Source organism: Mastigoproctus giganteus, chromosome 5, assembly GCF_048544385.1.
Source record: "Mastigoproctus giganteus isolate SK-2022 chromosome 5, ASM4854438v1, whole genome shotgun sequence".
Classification (NCBI taxonomy): Eukaryota; Metazoa; Arthropoda; class Arachnida; order Uropygi; family Thelyphonidae; genus Mastigoproctus; species Mastigoproctus giganteus.
Genome location: NC_143579.1, coordinates 95,622,805 through 95,640,345, shown reverse-complemented (window position 1 = coordinate 95,640,345; position 17,541 = coordinate 95,622,805). Strand labels below are relative to the sequence as shown.

The following is a 17,541-nucleotide window of genomic DNA, read 5'->3' as shown; positions in this document are numbered from 1 at the left end:
AAAAATTAGAAGCATATTCAGCATCTCAAAAGGTACGAGAAGCAACATCTGAAAAATAATTAATATATTTAAAGATGTACAGCAACATATTCTGAATGTGATGACTTTGGTATAAATTAGTTTTGGGCCAAAGTAGATTCATTCTCAACAAAATTAAGGGAGGAGGGTAAAATCTCTCTAGCCACTTTACAATGAATATGTATAATAGGTTGATGTTGTTCCCATTATATTACTATATTATTATCCTTTCTTAACATGTAAATATAATTTTTCATGGAATTTCTTCCACACTCCATAATGAAGCATTTCTGTTAAACTCCTTAAAACTGACAATCATCTTATAGTCTCATAAAAAAGGATAAGGGTGTCATCAGTATTCTGCTTGCTCAATCAGTTTAACATATTCGATGGTTTGGCCTACGGCTGTAATGAACTGAATTCAGATTCAGTCTCTGCCCTCCCCAATCCAGAGTCAATAAAAAGAGACATTTTTTTGATTTTCTTCTCACTGTGGCTAAATTAGACAGCTGCTGATAAAGATTGCTCTACAAAAATGTCTGGTTTTTCTCTGTTGAAATTAAAAGAAAATGGTTCTGTAGTCAACTGGTTTTTATCCAGGTGGATTAAAACCCCCTTAATGCACATATCATATTCACAGCAATCACATGTGCATCAGCTTGCTGTGAATATGATAATAAACACATTAAAGTGAATATGATATGAGTGAAGTGAATGTGAATAAGCCCTAAACACATCAATCTAGGCTCTTTGCAGGTGCCTAATTTCAAGATTAATAATACATTTATGCTATTTTTATAGTGGCATCATGGGAAAAAGTAGTACTAGATACAGGTGGTAGAAAGGAACAAAAGATAATGCAATTCATTTTCTTCTGTATAATGAATATAAATTCTGTGTAATATCTGTATAATGGAAGAAGTCATGACTTCAAGAAAGATGCTTTGTATCTTATTTTTTAAATGTCTGAACAAAAGAGTTGAATCATTACTTTTAATTTTGAAACTTTAAATAAAATGTGAGTAAAATTGATATTACACTCGTCAGCTGCTTTTATCACAAGATCGGCAACTGTCGCCTTGCTCTGCATCATCTGATAAGTTGTTGCCTCAAATGTGTCTTCAACTCTATTGCAATAATCCTCGAATACGGCTAGGTACTGGGTGATTTGTTTAGTTAACGGTTTTTCTCTGCTTTTTATGCAGTATTTGTGTTGTGTAAGATTAATATGCCCCATAATTGTGTGAATAGTCCTGATGACTTCTGTTACATATGTGAAGTCACATTAGCATCAAGAAATCGTCCCTTAACTCAAGCCATAAAAAAGCCTTCTTTTACTTTGGGTGTAAAGTACACCAGGACAAGAACTGGGCTCCACACATATGCTGCACTACCTGTTCATCAAAACTCAAAGCTTGGGTCAATCGACAGGGATGTTTTATGCCTTTTGCAGTGCCCATGATATGGAGGGAGCCAACAAAGCACATCACAGACTGTTACTTCTGTATGGTGCCTCATATTAGAAAAGGGATGACAATGAAGAAGAAATACAGTGACGTACTCAAATATACCATCTTCAATTGGTCCTGTGTCACACATTGGCGCATTATAGCCATAGAAGTTGATGCACCAGTAAAATATCCAATCCAACCAACCTGTGTCCCACGGTGAAGTACTACCTATTCCTGAACCACCTGACTGTTTTTCTGTACACTCTGATGAAGATGAAGACATTGATGAACATCAACTTGATATACACGAAGAAGTACAGCAGCCATCTATGCCAAGAGATCCACCATTTTGTCCAAACCTTTATCCTTCTGAACCACATAAGATCACAAAGTGAGCTTAATGACCTCATCTGGGATCTCAAACTGCCGAAGAATAAGGCAGAGCTTTTGGATTTGAGGCTACAACAGTGGAATCTTTTAGATCATTCTGTGAAAGTGACATTTCTTACTCGAAATAAAGACTATGATAAATTCTGTCGAACAGAAGGTGAACTCACTGTTTTTAATGATGTTAATGGTCTAATGGCAGCGTGTGTGTAATTCTTCAGGAATTACACATTCCTGAAGAATGGCGACTATTTATAGACATTTCCAAAGTTAGCCTTAAGGTAGTGTTATTACACAATTGAAATATGCTGTCTTCGGCACCTTTTGCGTATGCTGTCCACAAAAATGAATCATACGCAAACATAGAATGTGTAATTCTTCAGGAATTACACATTCCTGAAGAATGGCGACTATTTATAGACATTTCCAAAGTTAGCCTTAAGGTAGTGTTATTACACAATTGAAATATGCTGTCTTCGGCACCTTTTGCGTATGCTATCCACAAAAATGAATCATACGCAAACATGGAGAGCATCCTCTTAAGTGTATGCTGTCAGAAGTATGGGTGTCAGATATATGATGATTTAAAGATAATCGCCATTTTATTAGGATTACAAAAAGGTTACAGTAAGTATTGTTATTTTATCTGTGAGTGGGATAGTTGTGCCAAGGATATGAACTATGAGGAGTTGGTCTTGACGAAAATCATTAACACCTGGAATGAAGAATATAGCATTTGAGCCTCTTGTAGATTCAAATAAAGTTTTGTTTCCACCACTCCACATCAAACTGGGGCTCACAAAAAATTTCGTGAATGCTTTGGAAGTGAATGGTCCTGCATTCACATACTTGCAAGAGAAATTCCCAAGACTTAGTACTGAGAAGATTAAAGCTTGTATTTTTGTTGGTCCACAAATAAGGCAACTTTTCAAAGACAAACAGTTCGAATGTGTCTTTAGTGATAGCGATAAATCAGCATGGAAAGCCTTTTGAAATGTTTTGACTGGTTTTCTAGGAAATGTTAAATCTGGCAACTACAGGCAGCTTGTGGAAGATCTCATTACTACTTACGAAAAACTGGAGTGCAACATGTCATTGAAGATTCATTTGTTGCACTCATACTTGTATTTCTTCCCCGCCAAACTGTGGTGCTGTCAGTGATGAACACGGTGAGCACTTCCATCAAGACATTGCAGCGATGGAACAGCAAATGGATTGCAGCAAATGGAGTGCCACCATGTTAGCCAATTATTGTTGGATGGTGAAAAGGGATTCTCCTGAAGCTTGAATACAAGCGAGAGACAAAAACATCTTATGGGCATATAAATTAGATAGTATGAATCAGAGCTGTAATACTCAATATGTTCTACGTTGATAATAATATTAGTAAATTAATAAGAGGAGTTCCACGTACCATATTGGGGCATATAAATAAAAAATACCTTGTATAAATATATATATAAAAAAAAAAAAACCTTTTTTTTTTTGAAAACAAGGGTCAATCTGCTATTTTAAGCATTATTTCCACGTTTAGCACCTCAAAATCTATAAAGTAAACTTGCTTTCATGCCCATAAAAAGATATGACCCAAAATTTGTTGTTTGGTGTCAGTTATTTTAAATGTAAGTTTTCCAATCAGTTTATTATAGAGAAGTAATTTTTTTATTGACATATACTTTGTATTTCAGTTTAAAAAACTATAAATATTTCTAAATAACTTGACAATAATAAAGTTATTTGCTTTTAGAAAATCATGTCCTACTTATTTGACTTTCCTCATTTAGGAAAGGTAAGTGTAATCTAATAAGCTATTAATAGGAAATTTTTTTAATCTAAAATTATTAGAGATTTCAATTATCTCACAAATATATAATGGCTAAATGTTCATTTAGTTTAAAAAGTTATTTTCAAGATAAATGAACATGTTCACATGTGATCTCCTTATTTTTTGTAATCTACTTTTATACAAGTTGTTCAAGGTATAAATTGGATTAATCTAAGTTTCTAAATTTTTTTTAAAGATTGTGCCATAGTTTGTTTCTGTGAAAAAACAGTGAAAAAACAGTGCCCACTCATGAATAAACAGAATTAATTTCCTCCTTATTTAAAAAGGTTACCAATGTTTAGCTGGTTTATGAGGATACTAGTGATTTCACTGAAGTCTGAAACAGTTTTGTTTTATTTTTGGCCAAGGAATCATTTCCTGGTCATAGTTAGTTTATACTTAATCTACATTACAATTTAATTGAAGTTATTTAATATTGTACATCCTTGTTCTGTGTAAAAATAAACTCTCAATCAATTTAGACAGCTTTTTCTGTAAAGAAGAAGAAGAAGAATTTTCAATGTTTCTAATTAAACATTGAAAATTATTTTTAATTTGGCTAAACTATGAGAAAAGAGTTGTAATAATTTCTGTATATTGACTCTTGTTTTTATTAAGCATAAAACAAGAGCTGAGAGATAGCTCTTATTTTTGTGCTTAGTCTGACTGTCTGTGGATTTCTGTTTCCTGAAATGAGAATATTCTGCAATAGATTGTTCTTGAAAATTATCCCTCATTAGTTTAAACTGGTGCTGTCCATCTTATGATCCATAGGCCATATCTGGCCATTACCTTTTTGATGGCCCTTGGATAATCTGGAGAAATATCCAGACATTTTCTTTGTTGAGACCTCTCTGCTGGTTGTGGGCTTTATATAGCCTGCTCTTATGCTGATAGTTTTGGTATGGCTTTCTTATGCAAAATGGTTGGACACCACTAGTTTCAACTGAAGGCATCCAAGTTCCTGAGATGAACTGGTACTCATTCAATAGTTTGTATGTTGTACTCAGAAGTCTGTTTCTGGCAACCATTATAATTTTTTAGAATTTGGGTTTATGTATGTTCTTCTGATTATAGATAATTTATTGTGTGATTTATTTTTTCAAAATGTTGTTATGCAGTATTTTATCACTGTTTTTCATGACCTTAAGTTGATTTTTATGTTTCTAATTAGCATTAGCATTAGCATTAGTAAAGGCATATGATGCAAGAAAGCAAGCTTATGCAGCATCAGCCAAAAAAAAAAAAAAACCCTTCCACTTCACCCCTCCGTTCGTTCGAAATACCTGTCCAGCTGAGCCTTAAATTTATTAAGGCTATCAACTTCCACAACAAGGGATGGAAGTCTGTTCTACCATCCAACTACCCGCTGGCTAAAGGCAAATTTCCGCACATCTATCCTACATCTGTCTTTCCTCAATTTGAATTTATGCCCTCTCAGGTGATTATTCTGAGCAAGAGGCAGTATCCCATCAGCAATGAGCATGCTCAACCCATTCAAGGCTTTGTACACCTCTATCAGATCGCCTCGCCAGTGCCTAGTCTCCAGACACTGTAATTTGCAAAACTTAAGCCTTTCTTCGTAAGAGCAACCCTTCGTTCTGTTCACTAACCTTGTTGCCCTTCTCTGTACTCATTCCAGCAGCTCTACATCCTTCTTGAAATGAGGCCTCCAGACCTGTAATCATGAATAACTACCTCCTGTTTGTGATCCCACTGTGCAACCAAAGAATGAAGTTGGTTCTAACATTAAAGTGAACAGCAGATGAATCCCCCTAATTTAATTCTATCGAGGGCAATGACCCTTTTCAAGTCCTCAACTTTGTGCAACAAAATACTAAATTTCCCTTTCTTTTTCTCTTTAGTCGAAATTTGGTAAAGGAATAGCAGTTTAGCTTACAGGTCACTCCTCAGCCGGCCGCACAACAAGGTTTCATAGACCAAACGTGTTCCTTAGCAAAGGATGCCAACCTGGTCTAGAATATCACGGTAGAACAAACCAGCCATTCTACCATCTACAAAAATCTGTGATCCATTGTTCCCACTATCAATGTAGTTTAAAGGTGAACTGACATATTCCGTATGGAACGTTTTCGAGAAGGCCCTTATTATTATTATTAGCTATGTAGTGCAAGAAAGACTGAGGCTTATGCTGCACCAGCCAAAAAAAAAAATTCCCGAGTTACCCTGAGAAAGAAGTAGAAAGGAATCACCAAAGAGAATGATAATATCCATCACACGATACAGGGAAATCAGAGCAATCATATCCCAAGTCTATCACGGCGGATAGAGGGATGAAAGTACTTTCCTCCCCTCTCCCATGCTGTTTTTAAATATATTTTTTAGAAGACCCTTTAAAAAAAGGGAAACAATTCTCCTCTTTTAAAACTAAAAGTCAGCGCACGCTGTAGGATTCTCACATTCATTTAACCGATTACAGACATTCACAGCTTACCAATCTTTCGTTGCTCCTCACATTAAAAAGACTTCAAATGATCAATTTTGAAATAACGTTATGATTAAATAAAACTTGAAAAGTTTATTTCACTGAAATTCAATATATACATAAATAATACCGTAATCATTAATTATTAAAACAAATATTAGACATTACGCACATTCCCAAACACCGTTCAGAACAACTAATATTGTATATACAAACACAGAGTAGCACTATTCTATGTTCTTGAGAATGATTATATAAAATGAAGAATTCAGTATGCTGGATGTTTTGTGAAATTGGAAATTGAAATAGCCTATTTTCAGAGATGACATGTGTGAACTTATTGAGGATTGTATTCACATGGTATTTCTGGTTTCAGTTGGTGTTATTTTCAAAGTATTCAAAGTACAGTATTTGAAGTATTCAAATACTGTACTTTGAATACTTTGAAATGCATTATCAGGGTACCTGCCCACCCACCGATGAGTGAGCCAAAACTCTGAAATGCGTCTAGGTGGTGGTGCCCACTGAGAATAAATAACAGTAGTCTCCTCTCTAGAGAAGCATTATTTATTCGAAGTAGTGCAATACCTGGTATCTCGTTGTGAAGGTAGCCACAATATGAGATAAAATCAAACAATGCCTTTACACTACTTATGTAGTTAAATTTATGGGTAAACTATGGTATATTTACACCAATATTATATAACTAAGTTTTTATATACCTAAATGTAATAATGCATATTATTCTAGTAAGACAGATTGGGTGACTCAGACAGAGGAGGGGAGATCCAGGGTTGCACTATTTTGTTGTAGTGTGGCAGGTTTTTTCCCCACTCATAAAGAAAAATCTGATGTGTAAGCAACCAAAGGAATGGGAACCTCTATATCTAAATGAACAAGGAAAATGAAGTACAATTTTCAGTAGTTGAGCATCAGTTAAATGAGAGTGACAGCAATAATTATAAAAAAGGTAAGGAGAGGATTGTGGTTAGTGGGGGAGAGAGAGAGAGAGAGAGAATATTTCTGAATTTAGTGATTTTTGAAAGGTTAGATCTTATCTGCAGCAATTTTTATTTGGTAAAAAAATTGAAGTTACCAGCACAGCTAAGCCAAGTATACTACAGATGCAGATATACTCGAGGAGAATGCTCTACACATATATGTTGAGATTACTGCGTTGAAGGCTAGAATTGCAAGTTGTAAAATGATGATAGAAACTAAGGATACTTATGCTTTATCTTGAACAAGGATATTGTTGGTGGTTACCAGGCACGACTTTTAACCTGAAAAGAAAAAAAGATGTAGAAAGAACATATGGGTTTAATAAAGCTAATTAGTTGAGAATAAATATGATTCAAGTGAGGCAGTAAAACAAGGGTTATTAAAATCTGTTAAGCCTGTGTTGGGAAAAAATGTTAATATATGAGTTGGATTTATCTTGGGAAAAAATTGATAATATATGAGTTGGATTTATCTTGGGAAAAAATTGTTAATATGTGAGTTGGATTTATCTTTGGAGTTCAGAATTTATTCAACAGTTATTGGAAAGGAATTTTGGTTGATAATAGATATACAAAGCAACTGGTAGTGGAACAACTGATAGTGTGATTTATTTCAAAAAACGTTTTTTTGAGGCATGGTGAATTGCATCTTAGGGACCATCTAAGATTTATAAATATCTGTTGAGTAGACAAATAATATTAAGTAGACAAATGTTAAGTCATTTCATCATTTGTGAGATTGTTTCAGGGCCACAGTGTTATTGATGGCTCTCTTATGGACATATTTTTAGGTTTTTGTTAAAATAAATCTTTAAATTTATTTGTCTTTCTTGTTTCTTACTTAGCAAGAACATATGACACCCTTCCATTCTTCTAATGTCAGAGAAAAGAATAACTATTGTGATAGTTTTCTGGGACAGCATTGTGAACAGCGATTACCAGATTCTGAAACATTCATGGATGGCATTTTGACTGCTTATAGGCGTAGACATGAACTGCATAGGAGCTTTTAAAAGTACCATATGCCCTGAATGATAGTGCTGTTTCATATAGGGCTCAGGGCAATTGATGAATTCCTTCAAAAAGTGTGGAGATGCTTGAATGGAGCAGCAAACCAATTTAGCATAACTGTTGTTTTATGGAGGCAAATTGAGGCATTTAAGCCTTCTTGTAGAATCCTCCATATGTTAAGATGTGCTCTTGTAGAAGGATGATGCATTATCATAAGGAATTTATTTTGAAAACTGCACGAGAGCTATTTGTGAGAATTATTTGACCGTCAGAGGTCAATCGAATTCCTGAGTTGTGCTTGGCTGCCTCCTCAGCTTTGAGTAGTCATGATTAAATTTCAGGGCAAAAAGAAGTAGAGGCATATATTTGTAAAACAGAGCATAGTTCTGTCATAGACTAATATTCTTCATGAAAAGATTTGTTAAATTCCTCATACTTATATGAGGAATTTAACGAAACATTAACGAAACTGAACACCTTTGGTGGAATACCTGTGAAAATAACACCACTCTGAATACCTCCAGAGGGAGTTATACTAGAGTGGAACCTCATTAACATTTCAGAGAAAGAAATTGTGCAAGAGTTGGCTGATCAAATAGTCATACAAGCAAATATAATATAATATAAGCAAAGATAATATTAATCCGGAAAGATGGAGAATTAATGCCTACGCAGTACATAATACTGACTTTCAGCACCTCAGATTTACCGACAATTAAAGTAGGGTCTCTAAATTGTCGTATATGTCTGTATATACCGAATACCATCAGGTGCTATAAGTACCAGAAATATGGACCTCCCAGGTAGCATGCCCTGGCATTATGATATGCCCAAATTGTAATGTAAGTTAGCATAACTATATAATTTAGCACCTATCCCAGTTGCAAAGGTAATCATTCAGAATATTCAAAAAAATTGCAAAATGTGGAAAGTGGGAAAAAAAAATAGAAAAATACAAAACAGAAAACGAAGTAACGTACAGTCACCCCCTCATATAGCACGATAGTTCTGTTCCTAGAAACCCTCGTGCAATGCAAAATCATGCAATATAAATAACAGGCCCTATGGGAAAAATAGGATTAGGTGCCGATCACCCAAAATTGAACACACATTTGTAACCAAAACATTACCAAACACAATAAATAATCGTAATAAAATAGTTACGTATTTTATTACGACTATTACGTAATAAAATATTGCTAATGCTTTTGCTTCTATCGTAAGCAAACTTGTTCTTTGTTTGATCTTCTATCCAAACAGATGACAGCCATTCCATCTCTTCCAATTCTTTGTCTTGATCTAATGGATTTTGTTACACTTTGAGTTGTTCCTGCTATGAAAGTTGTTTTTTATTTTCTCTGCATTCTTTCTAATTCTCGGCGTTGCCTCATTTAGGCATGTAGCACGTGCAGTATCATGTGGTCTTTCATTTCACTCAAAGTGTTTCACAATTTCATATTTTTTCTCTATCGACAGAGGTGGACTGGCTATAGTCTGCCTCTGTCGATAAGCCTTACCGGGGAAACCCCGGTGGGCCCGGAAGCCAGAAGATGATGGAGGCCGGTGTGATTTTGGCCATAAACGCTAGTATGAGGCCGCTACAAATTTTCCCGGGTAAGAATTTTTGACCCAGTCTGCCTCTGTCTATCGATATTGCTATTCTTTTTCTGTCTGAATCTGTAGTGTCTTCACCAGGATGCACCCTTTTCACACCTTTTAAGTATATTTTACTCATTTTTAGGGAAAGCTGCGTGCATGTAGCAACTGAATAAACAACACCATAAATGCAGAGAGACACCATTAACACCTCACTAGCTCACATTTTACTGAAGCACTTTTCTGGGGGTTATTACCATAAAACAATAAAAACAATTTTCAGTTGCATTTCTGTTAGTGGAATCTGTTATAAACTTGTAGTAATCTTGATCTAATTGCATTTGTGATAATACTGATTGCTGGAATTGTGTGGGTTTTTACGTTATTATGGTGAAATGTGTTTCGCCTTCACTGATATAAAAAACATAAATACATTTTCAGAATCTTCTCTCTTCATTCCTATTGTGTTGCATTCAACTGCCATTTCTTGTAAACACAAAGGCAAATTGTGCATAAGCGAATTTGGTTCGTGTTATATACAATATCGTTCCCCTATTTATAAATTGTATATGATCGAATTTGTGTAGTGTAAATACATGTGGCCTATACGAGGACTGACTGTACTAGGAAGCCAAAAAGCACACCATGCAGTTTATGCCAAAATGCACATATGCACAAGCAACTCAGCAGAGTGTTTCTATTGCTACTCAGACTGACATTGCAGTCCCTCCAAACACTTAAATTGCCAATTCGGCCAGGTCCGTGCTTAATGCTAAGCCGCAACGTGCCAAACAAAGTTTGCAAGAACAAGGAAGTAATACTCCAATTTCAGTTCCACCCAATATACCTATAACTACTAAAAAAGCAGACAAATCAGCACCAATGGAGCATGTCCAAACCAAGAAGCAATCCCCCATACATATGGATGTCGAGAACAAGACTGAAACAGATGAAACTATATTACATCTTTATGCAGAAGAAGATATGGATACAGATTTTCCCAAAAAGAAAAATAGATATAAAACTGAACGCTACAAACAAACTGCTCAAAAAAAAAAATAAAAATAAATAAATACAACAGACAGATCAAAATACAACTCCAAAAACCATATAATGTAGCACATACTTCAATGGAACTATAGAGGCATGCATGCCAATACTGACGACTTATATGACCTGATCAGTAGATATAATCCAATTATCGTTTGTTTACAAGAAACCAATTTAACACGAAAGCTAGCTCTCTCATTCAAAAACTTCACAATGAATAGAAAAGACAGGAATACTGCAGAATCTACACATGGAGGGATGGCAATCTTAGTTATCTCTAAAATTCCCTCTCGAATTATATCTCTATAGACTGACTTGGAAGCAGTTACTCTCTCTCTCTCTCTCTCTCTCTCTCTCTCTCTCTCTCTCTCTCTCTCTCTCTCTCTCTCTCTCTGTGTGTGTGGCTCTTGGAATAACGCTAACTCTTTTCAATATACCTTCCTCCAAACGGTCCCATCGCACTAAAAGAACTAGAAGATCTTATAGTATAAATGCCAACACCCTTCTGTCTCTTTGGAGATTTCAGTGGGCATCACCCATTGTGGGAATCTCTCCCCGCATGGATTGAGGACATCTGATTGGGACGTTACTGAACCAACAGCAGTTAACCTTATTAAATACTGACCATCACACTTGTATTCATCTTCCCACAGGATTCATCTCAGCAATTGACCTATCGATCTGCTCTCCCATACTGTTCTCCAGTATGGAGTAGTCAATCTTAGAAGATCCACACAACAGCGATGCGATCATCCCCCCAATTATATGCAAAATTCAAACAAAACAATCTCACTATCCAGACTACAGAGTAAAATGGAAGTTCTCAAAAGCAAATTGGGAAAAATACTCAATCTGTGTTTCCTTTGATGATCAGTTTATTAAAGCATGGCCTATAGACAAAGTCACCAAGTACATTACCACAAAAATTATGGCAGCAGCTTCTGAAACAATTCCTCAGTCCTCTGCTGACCAACACAGATATGCAAAACACTGATGGAATGAGAATTGTAACAGTGCCAAAAGAGAAAAAAATAAAGCCTGGAATCAGTTTTGTAGGCGTCCCATAACAGCCAATCTCATATTATATAAAAAAAACAAAAGGCAACGGCAAGACAAATAAGAAGAAAAGCCAAAAAAGACTCCTGGATAAAATTTGCCAATACCAACACGAAGGACACCAGCAATCGGATAATGTCGAAGAAAATCCAACAATTAAATAATAAATACGAACCATTTACTGCTCCACTCCTGATTAGAAATGGATGAGAACCTCCTCCAAAGAAATAGGCAATTTCCTTGGAGCTACTTTTAGTGAAATATCAACAGCATCTACATAAAGTGCATTCCTGAAAATTAAAACCTCAGCAGAAAAATATAAAATAAATTTTAATACCACTTGATCTTTCTCCTATAACTAGCCCTTAACTGAACTGAACCAAGAAGCCCTGAACAGTGTAGCAGGACTGGACTGAATCTACTATACAATGCTCAAACATATCAATAACACATCTTTAAATTTATTACTAGTATTCTATAATCGGATTTTCCTTGAATGTGTTTATCTTTCCTTATGGCATCACGCTGCAATTCTTGCCTTTCCTAAACTGAGGAAGGATCAATCAGTTCCGCAAAACTAGGGACCAATTTCTCTCACTAGCTGTTTCGATATAACACTCGAAAAAGTGATATACAGCAGACTAAAATGGATCCTTGAAAGTGAAATGCTGTTAAATTGCAACCAATATGGTTTCTGACAAAACAGATCCTGCTTGGATCTTATGACAAGAGCTGAAACCAATATTCGCAACTCTTATGTTAAAAATGAACATCTAGCAATGGTCAGTCTAGATATCGAAAAAGCTTTCAATACCACATGAAGGTATGTCATTCTTCAAGAGTCCTATTCCACGGGTTGAGAGGACACTTACCACAATTCATTCAGAATTTTCTTAAGCATAGAACCTTTCAAGTTCATCACCAGAATGTACTGTCACATGTTTATCAAGGAAGAAGTGTTTAACAATGTTTATCAAGGAAGAAGTGGTGCCCCAAGGGTCCATACTTAGTGCTACCCTCTTTGCAATTAGTCTAAACACCATGACATAGAATATTTCCAAAACTGTAGAAATATATATGTATGCTGACAGTCTTGCCAAATCACACCATTCATCAAACATATAACATTGAGAGACAGCTACAACTTTCCATAAATAAGCTGAAAATATGGACCCAACAAAATGGTTACTGTCTGTCAGAACAAAAGACGATTGTGATTTATTTCTGTAAAAAATGCAAATTACATCCAGAACCTGAACTCAAATTAAGAAATCATTCGATCTCTCTCACCAGCAATATCCGGTTTTTAGGTTTAGCACTAGATGCGAAATTAAATTTTGCCATGCATATAAGTTATCTTAGAACTATCTGTTTGAAAAAACTCAATATACTCAGAGCCATCTCTGCCATGGCATAGGGTGCAGATAGATATCTATGACCCAGCTAGGAAAAGTGTGCTTACAAGATAAATATCATACAACACAGTAATCTTTGCACTGCTGTTGGGGCCTTTCGAATTTCCCCAGTCCAAAGTCTCTATATAGAGGCAAATGAACCACCATTCTACCTCAGGAGGAAAATGTTACTCCTCACCTATGCAGCCAGACTTAAAAGCCTTCCAGATCATCCCAATCAACTGCTCTTCAATCCTGAATGAATAACATTTTATAATAATAAACCCACTGAAAATAGACCCATCTTTGCAGACCTGGGTCTATTCTCTGCAAAGATGACAGCCAATCTCTGTAAAGAGACAGCACATTGAAGAAGAAGAAATCTCATATGAGGCTAAAAGTTCAAACAAAAAATTCAGTGCCAGAAATTATTTTCAGTCTGATTGTAAATAAGAGAGAGTAAATAAAGTTGAGAAAATTCAATTTAAGAAAAAGCTTCATTCAGTGTGCCAAAAAAAAAGTTCAGTTGATGCCTTCTATTAAGTTTTTCCACATTTTCAAATGATTATGTCCAAATCCAATTTGGTGTTGTGTATCGCTAACACTCCCCTCTTCTCACACACACACACACACACACACACACACACACACACACACACACACACACACACACACACACACACACACAACATTAATATGTGTAAAGTAATGATAAATTACATTTACTGTTAGTCTTGGTTATTAAAATTTTATACAGTTCTGTATTTTCTTATAAATATAATATGCTTTTTAAAGAGTGACCTCTGAACAAATAATTTTACCTTTTTACGTGTTTTATTTCTTATTGATTTTGAAGTCTGTATTTAAGTGAAATAAAGTGGAAATTGGCATTAGTTTATTTGCATAGACACTGTTGTTAATGTAGGTCCACAACAAAAAATTTAAGCAGTTTATATCTGAAAAGTGAGAAGCTTGTTTGTTTGTTATTTGGTTTTTAGGAGCATTAGCAACTAAGGCCATATTGCTCCGGGATATGCAGTGGTCATTCCCTGACCTTTCCGCATTCTCCATATTTGGTGGTGACGGGCTCAAAAGTGAGAAGCACAAAAGCAATTTCTCACTCTCTGGAAATGGTAATGTTCACAAAATTTTCTTATACCAGTGCCATTGTGATGTTACCGATTGTGCAGTGCTGCATTGTTTTGTTAAATCCACTGTGTATTAAAGCTAATTTCCTCATGCTGTTGTAATCTCATGCAAAATTAAATGTTTAATTTAATGTTACTGTTCTTCATTGATCACCAAGGTTTGCACATCCTTATCTGCAAAACCATAGTAGGCCCATAATACACTGGTGTGCAAAATTTAAGAACCAGTCAAGGTTTCACCTGTAGCTTCTCTTAGGAGTGGCCTAGATAATGGGTAAAGCATACCAAAGGAACCTTGTGAGGTACAGAAATGATGAAGGAAATAACACTGACACAACAACAGAAACAAAACGATACAGAGGGACAGGACTTTATTCAAAAATGGCAACATAGCATTGGCTGCCATGATACAGATGCATCACTGCTAAAGATGGAACAGAGGGAAGAGGTGGTCCTCAGTAGGAGATATGGCCACCCCTAATGTCGATGCAGGCCGATTGATCCCTTTTGCACTGCCTGTCCATACTTAGAACAATGTTGTTGATAAGTTCTTATGGTAACATCGTCCATTTCTCTGTCAGCGCCATCTTCAGCTGGTGAACATTTTATGGTGGGTGGGTGTGGATGTGCTGCTAGACGTCTCCCCAGAGCATCCTATATGTGGTTGATGGGATTTAGATCAGAAGAACAGGCAGGCCAATCCATATGAACTTTCCAAAAGCATATCAACAGCTGCAGTGCGATGGGGGTGTGGTGTTATCATCCATAAACATGAACTTGGGGCCAATGGCACCTCGGAACAGATGCACATGGGGAAGGATTACCTCAGTACAGTAGTGTGCACTGGTTACAGTACCGCCTTCCAGTATCTGGAGTTGTGTACATCCATCCAAGATAATGCCTCCCCAGACGAAAACACCTCGACCACCATATCGATCCCTTTTAGTGATGTTTGTGAGGTGATATCACGTGCCAACCTCTCTCTCTCTTTCTCCAGATTAGCTGAAGTCCAGAATTGCTGCTGAGATTGAATCTACTCTCATCAGTAAAGAGTACCTTAAGTAAAGATTTTGTGGTTGTAACCTTTAGAAATAGTGTTGGTCCTTAAATTTTGCACACCAGTGTACCTTTATGAATCTGCAGTTCTACACTGAACCATCCATGTGGAAATGTGCATTGACTGTAAACCACATGTTGCTTACCCAGTCCAGATCCAGTTTTATTGTTCTCTTAAAATTTGGGCACACCTCCACACATGCTAATCACTGTCATTTAAATTGTGTCTTACCTAGATCCTGTAAATAAAAAGTGAGAGTTCAAATTTTCAGTATTCTTCTCAAATGTGTCAGCCAAGCCTCAGTTCTGTAAACACTTTGATGCCTCTTTCATGGATTTTCAAGCACCAGGCACTGCACAGCATCAATGTTCTTCTGTATCATTGTGGTCCTAGGCTTGGCAGATGTCCCTTTATGTTAATTGAGTACAGTTGTTTTCTCTAAATATTTCTAGATTTAATCTTGTAGTCAATCTTGTTGTGGCGAAGTAGTGACAGTACCAATATTGAGTACTGTCACTGATTTTGACTAAAAATAAAATTCACTAATTTTCATTTTCTAGTAGACACCTCCAAAAAAAAGTTTAGGCTCTCCTCTATTTATCTGCAATTAAAATATTAAATATTAATATTAGAAAATATTAGTATAGTAGATAGTATCATAATAAAATATAGTGTGTGTGTGTGTGTGTGTGTGTGTGTGTGTGTGTGTGTGTGTGTGTGTGTAGTAGTCATATATAACAGTTAAGAAGCAAAATAAGCAGAAAATAACAAAAGTTATATTATGTCTAATGCTCCAAAATGCACAGAGCAGCAGTAGAGGAAGCAAAAGGATGTAATTAATGTGTGGTTTGTAGAATAAATAAGGTGTCTGCGAAAATGGAAATGAAAAGTACACAAGGTGCCAGAACTAAGAGAAGTTTAAGGGATAGTAGAAAGTGGAAGTGAAGTAGTGGTTAAACAGGCAAAAGAATTTGAAAAACCTAGTGCAAAAATGAACTGGGACTGAGGGGAAAAAAAAAAATAAATAAAAAAAAAAAAAAAAAAAATATATATATATATATATATATACACACAAGTAAATAAATAAATAACACTATATTCAGATATGGGAGGGCAATTTTAGCAAGAGGTCGAATCAGGGGATGGCAAATATGCATAATCTGAATATAGTAGATAAAAAAAAATAATAATAAAATAAAATAAAAAATAAAAAAAATGATACATAGCCAGGAAATTCATCAAGTGACTACTCCTGACCATGTACCAAGCACTGCATTTCCAAACTTGTCTGTAGTATTAGAAAAAGAGGGCACATATGCAGCCTTTTATCGTAATACTAGTAGACAAGGTAGTCCCTACGCAGTGTTAAAAATGTAAATTAAAATAAATACAAATATATACAAATTTACAAAAGTGTAATGTAGGGGGGGAAATATATAGATGTATGTGAAATGTATAAAAAGTATAGACAAGCAAATATATATATATATATATATATATATAATCTTATAGAATAATAGAATGGAGAAGCTATTGGTATGTGCGGTGGGGAGGAAATTAAGATTTAGATAAGCAGTATTACGATAACATGAAATATGGATCAGGGTCACTGCTAACGCAAAAATACCCTACAACCATAATGTATATAAAAAGAATTATTATTATTAGTGTAAAATATAGTAGGTAGATATTTATGCTTAGAATTAGACTAATGAAAATACGGTGTACCCTGGGAGCAATATACGTGTTGACCGAAAGGGGGGGGGGAAGATAGGAATCGAAATTAAATATAACAAAAGAAAAAATAAACCAAATGGAAATTTTGAAGAGACAACCAAGGTGGAAATAGCATTGCGGTGTCATTCATAATTTTAGTGTCTTCTTCAGAGGTCATCCACCAAAATAATGAAAAATACAGCAATGCTCTTACTTCTGTTTCCGACATGTTCTGTATGTCAAGGTACACGTGCGAAAAACCACGTGGTAAATCTAATATAAATTTGGATATAATTTAGAATAAAGTTTGCCAATACAAAAATTGTGTTGATAAAGTAATACATACAGATCATGGATGACCTTACAGAAGTAAGTAGAACGCTAT

The 17,541-nt window shown here is 35.5% G+C and overlaps 1 protein-coding gene across 5 annotated transcripts in view; it reads left to right on the top strand.

The window, feature by feature from the left end:
* Nt5b (5' nucleotidase B) overlaps window positions 1-17,541 on the top strand; it is a 589,792-nt gene that overhangs the window by 386,297 nt on the left and 185,954 nt on the right. For all 5 annotated transcript variants that reach the window (XR_016546972.1, XM_090374117.1, XM_090374115.1 and 2 more), the window contains exon 11: window positions 3,604-3,645. Coding sequence is in view for 4 of the 5 variants with exons in the window: in XM_090374117.1 (XP_090230243.1) it covers window positions 3,604-3,645 (42 nt within the window). In the remaining variant the exon portion in view is untranslated. The remainder of the gene's footprint in view (window positions 1-3,603; window positions 3,646-17,541) is intronic.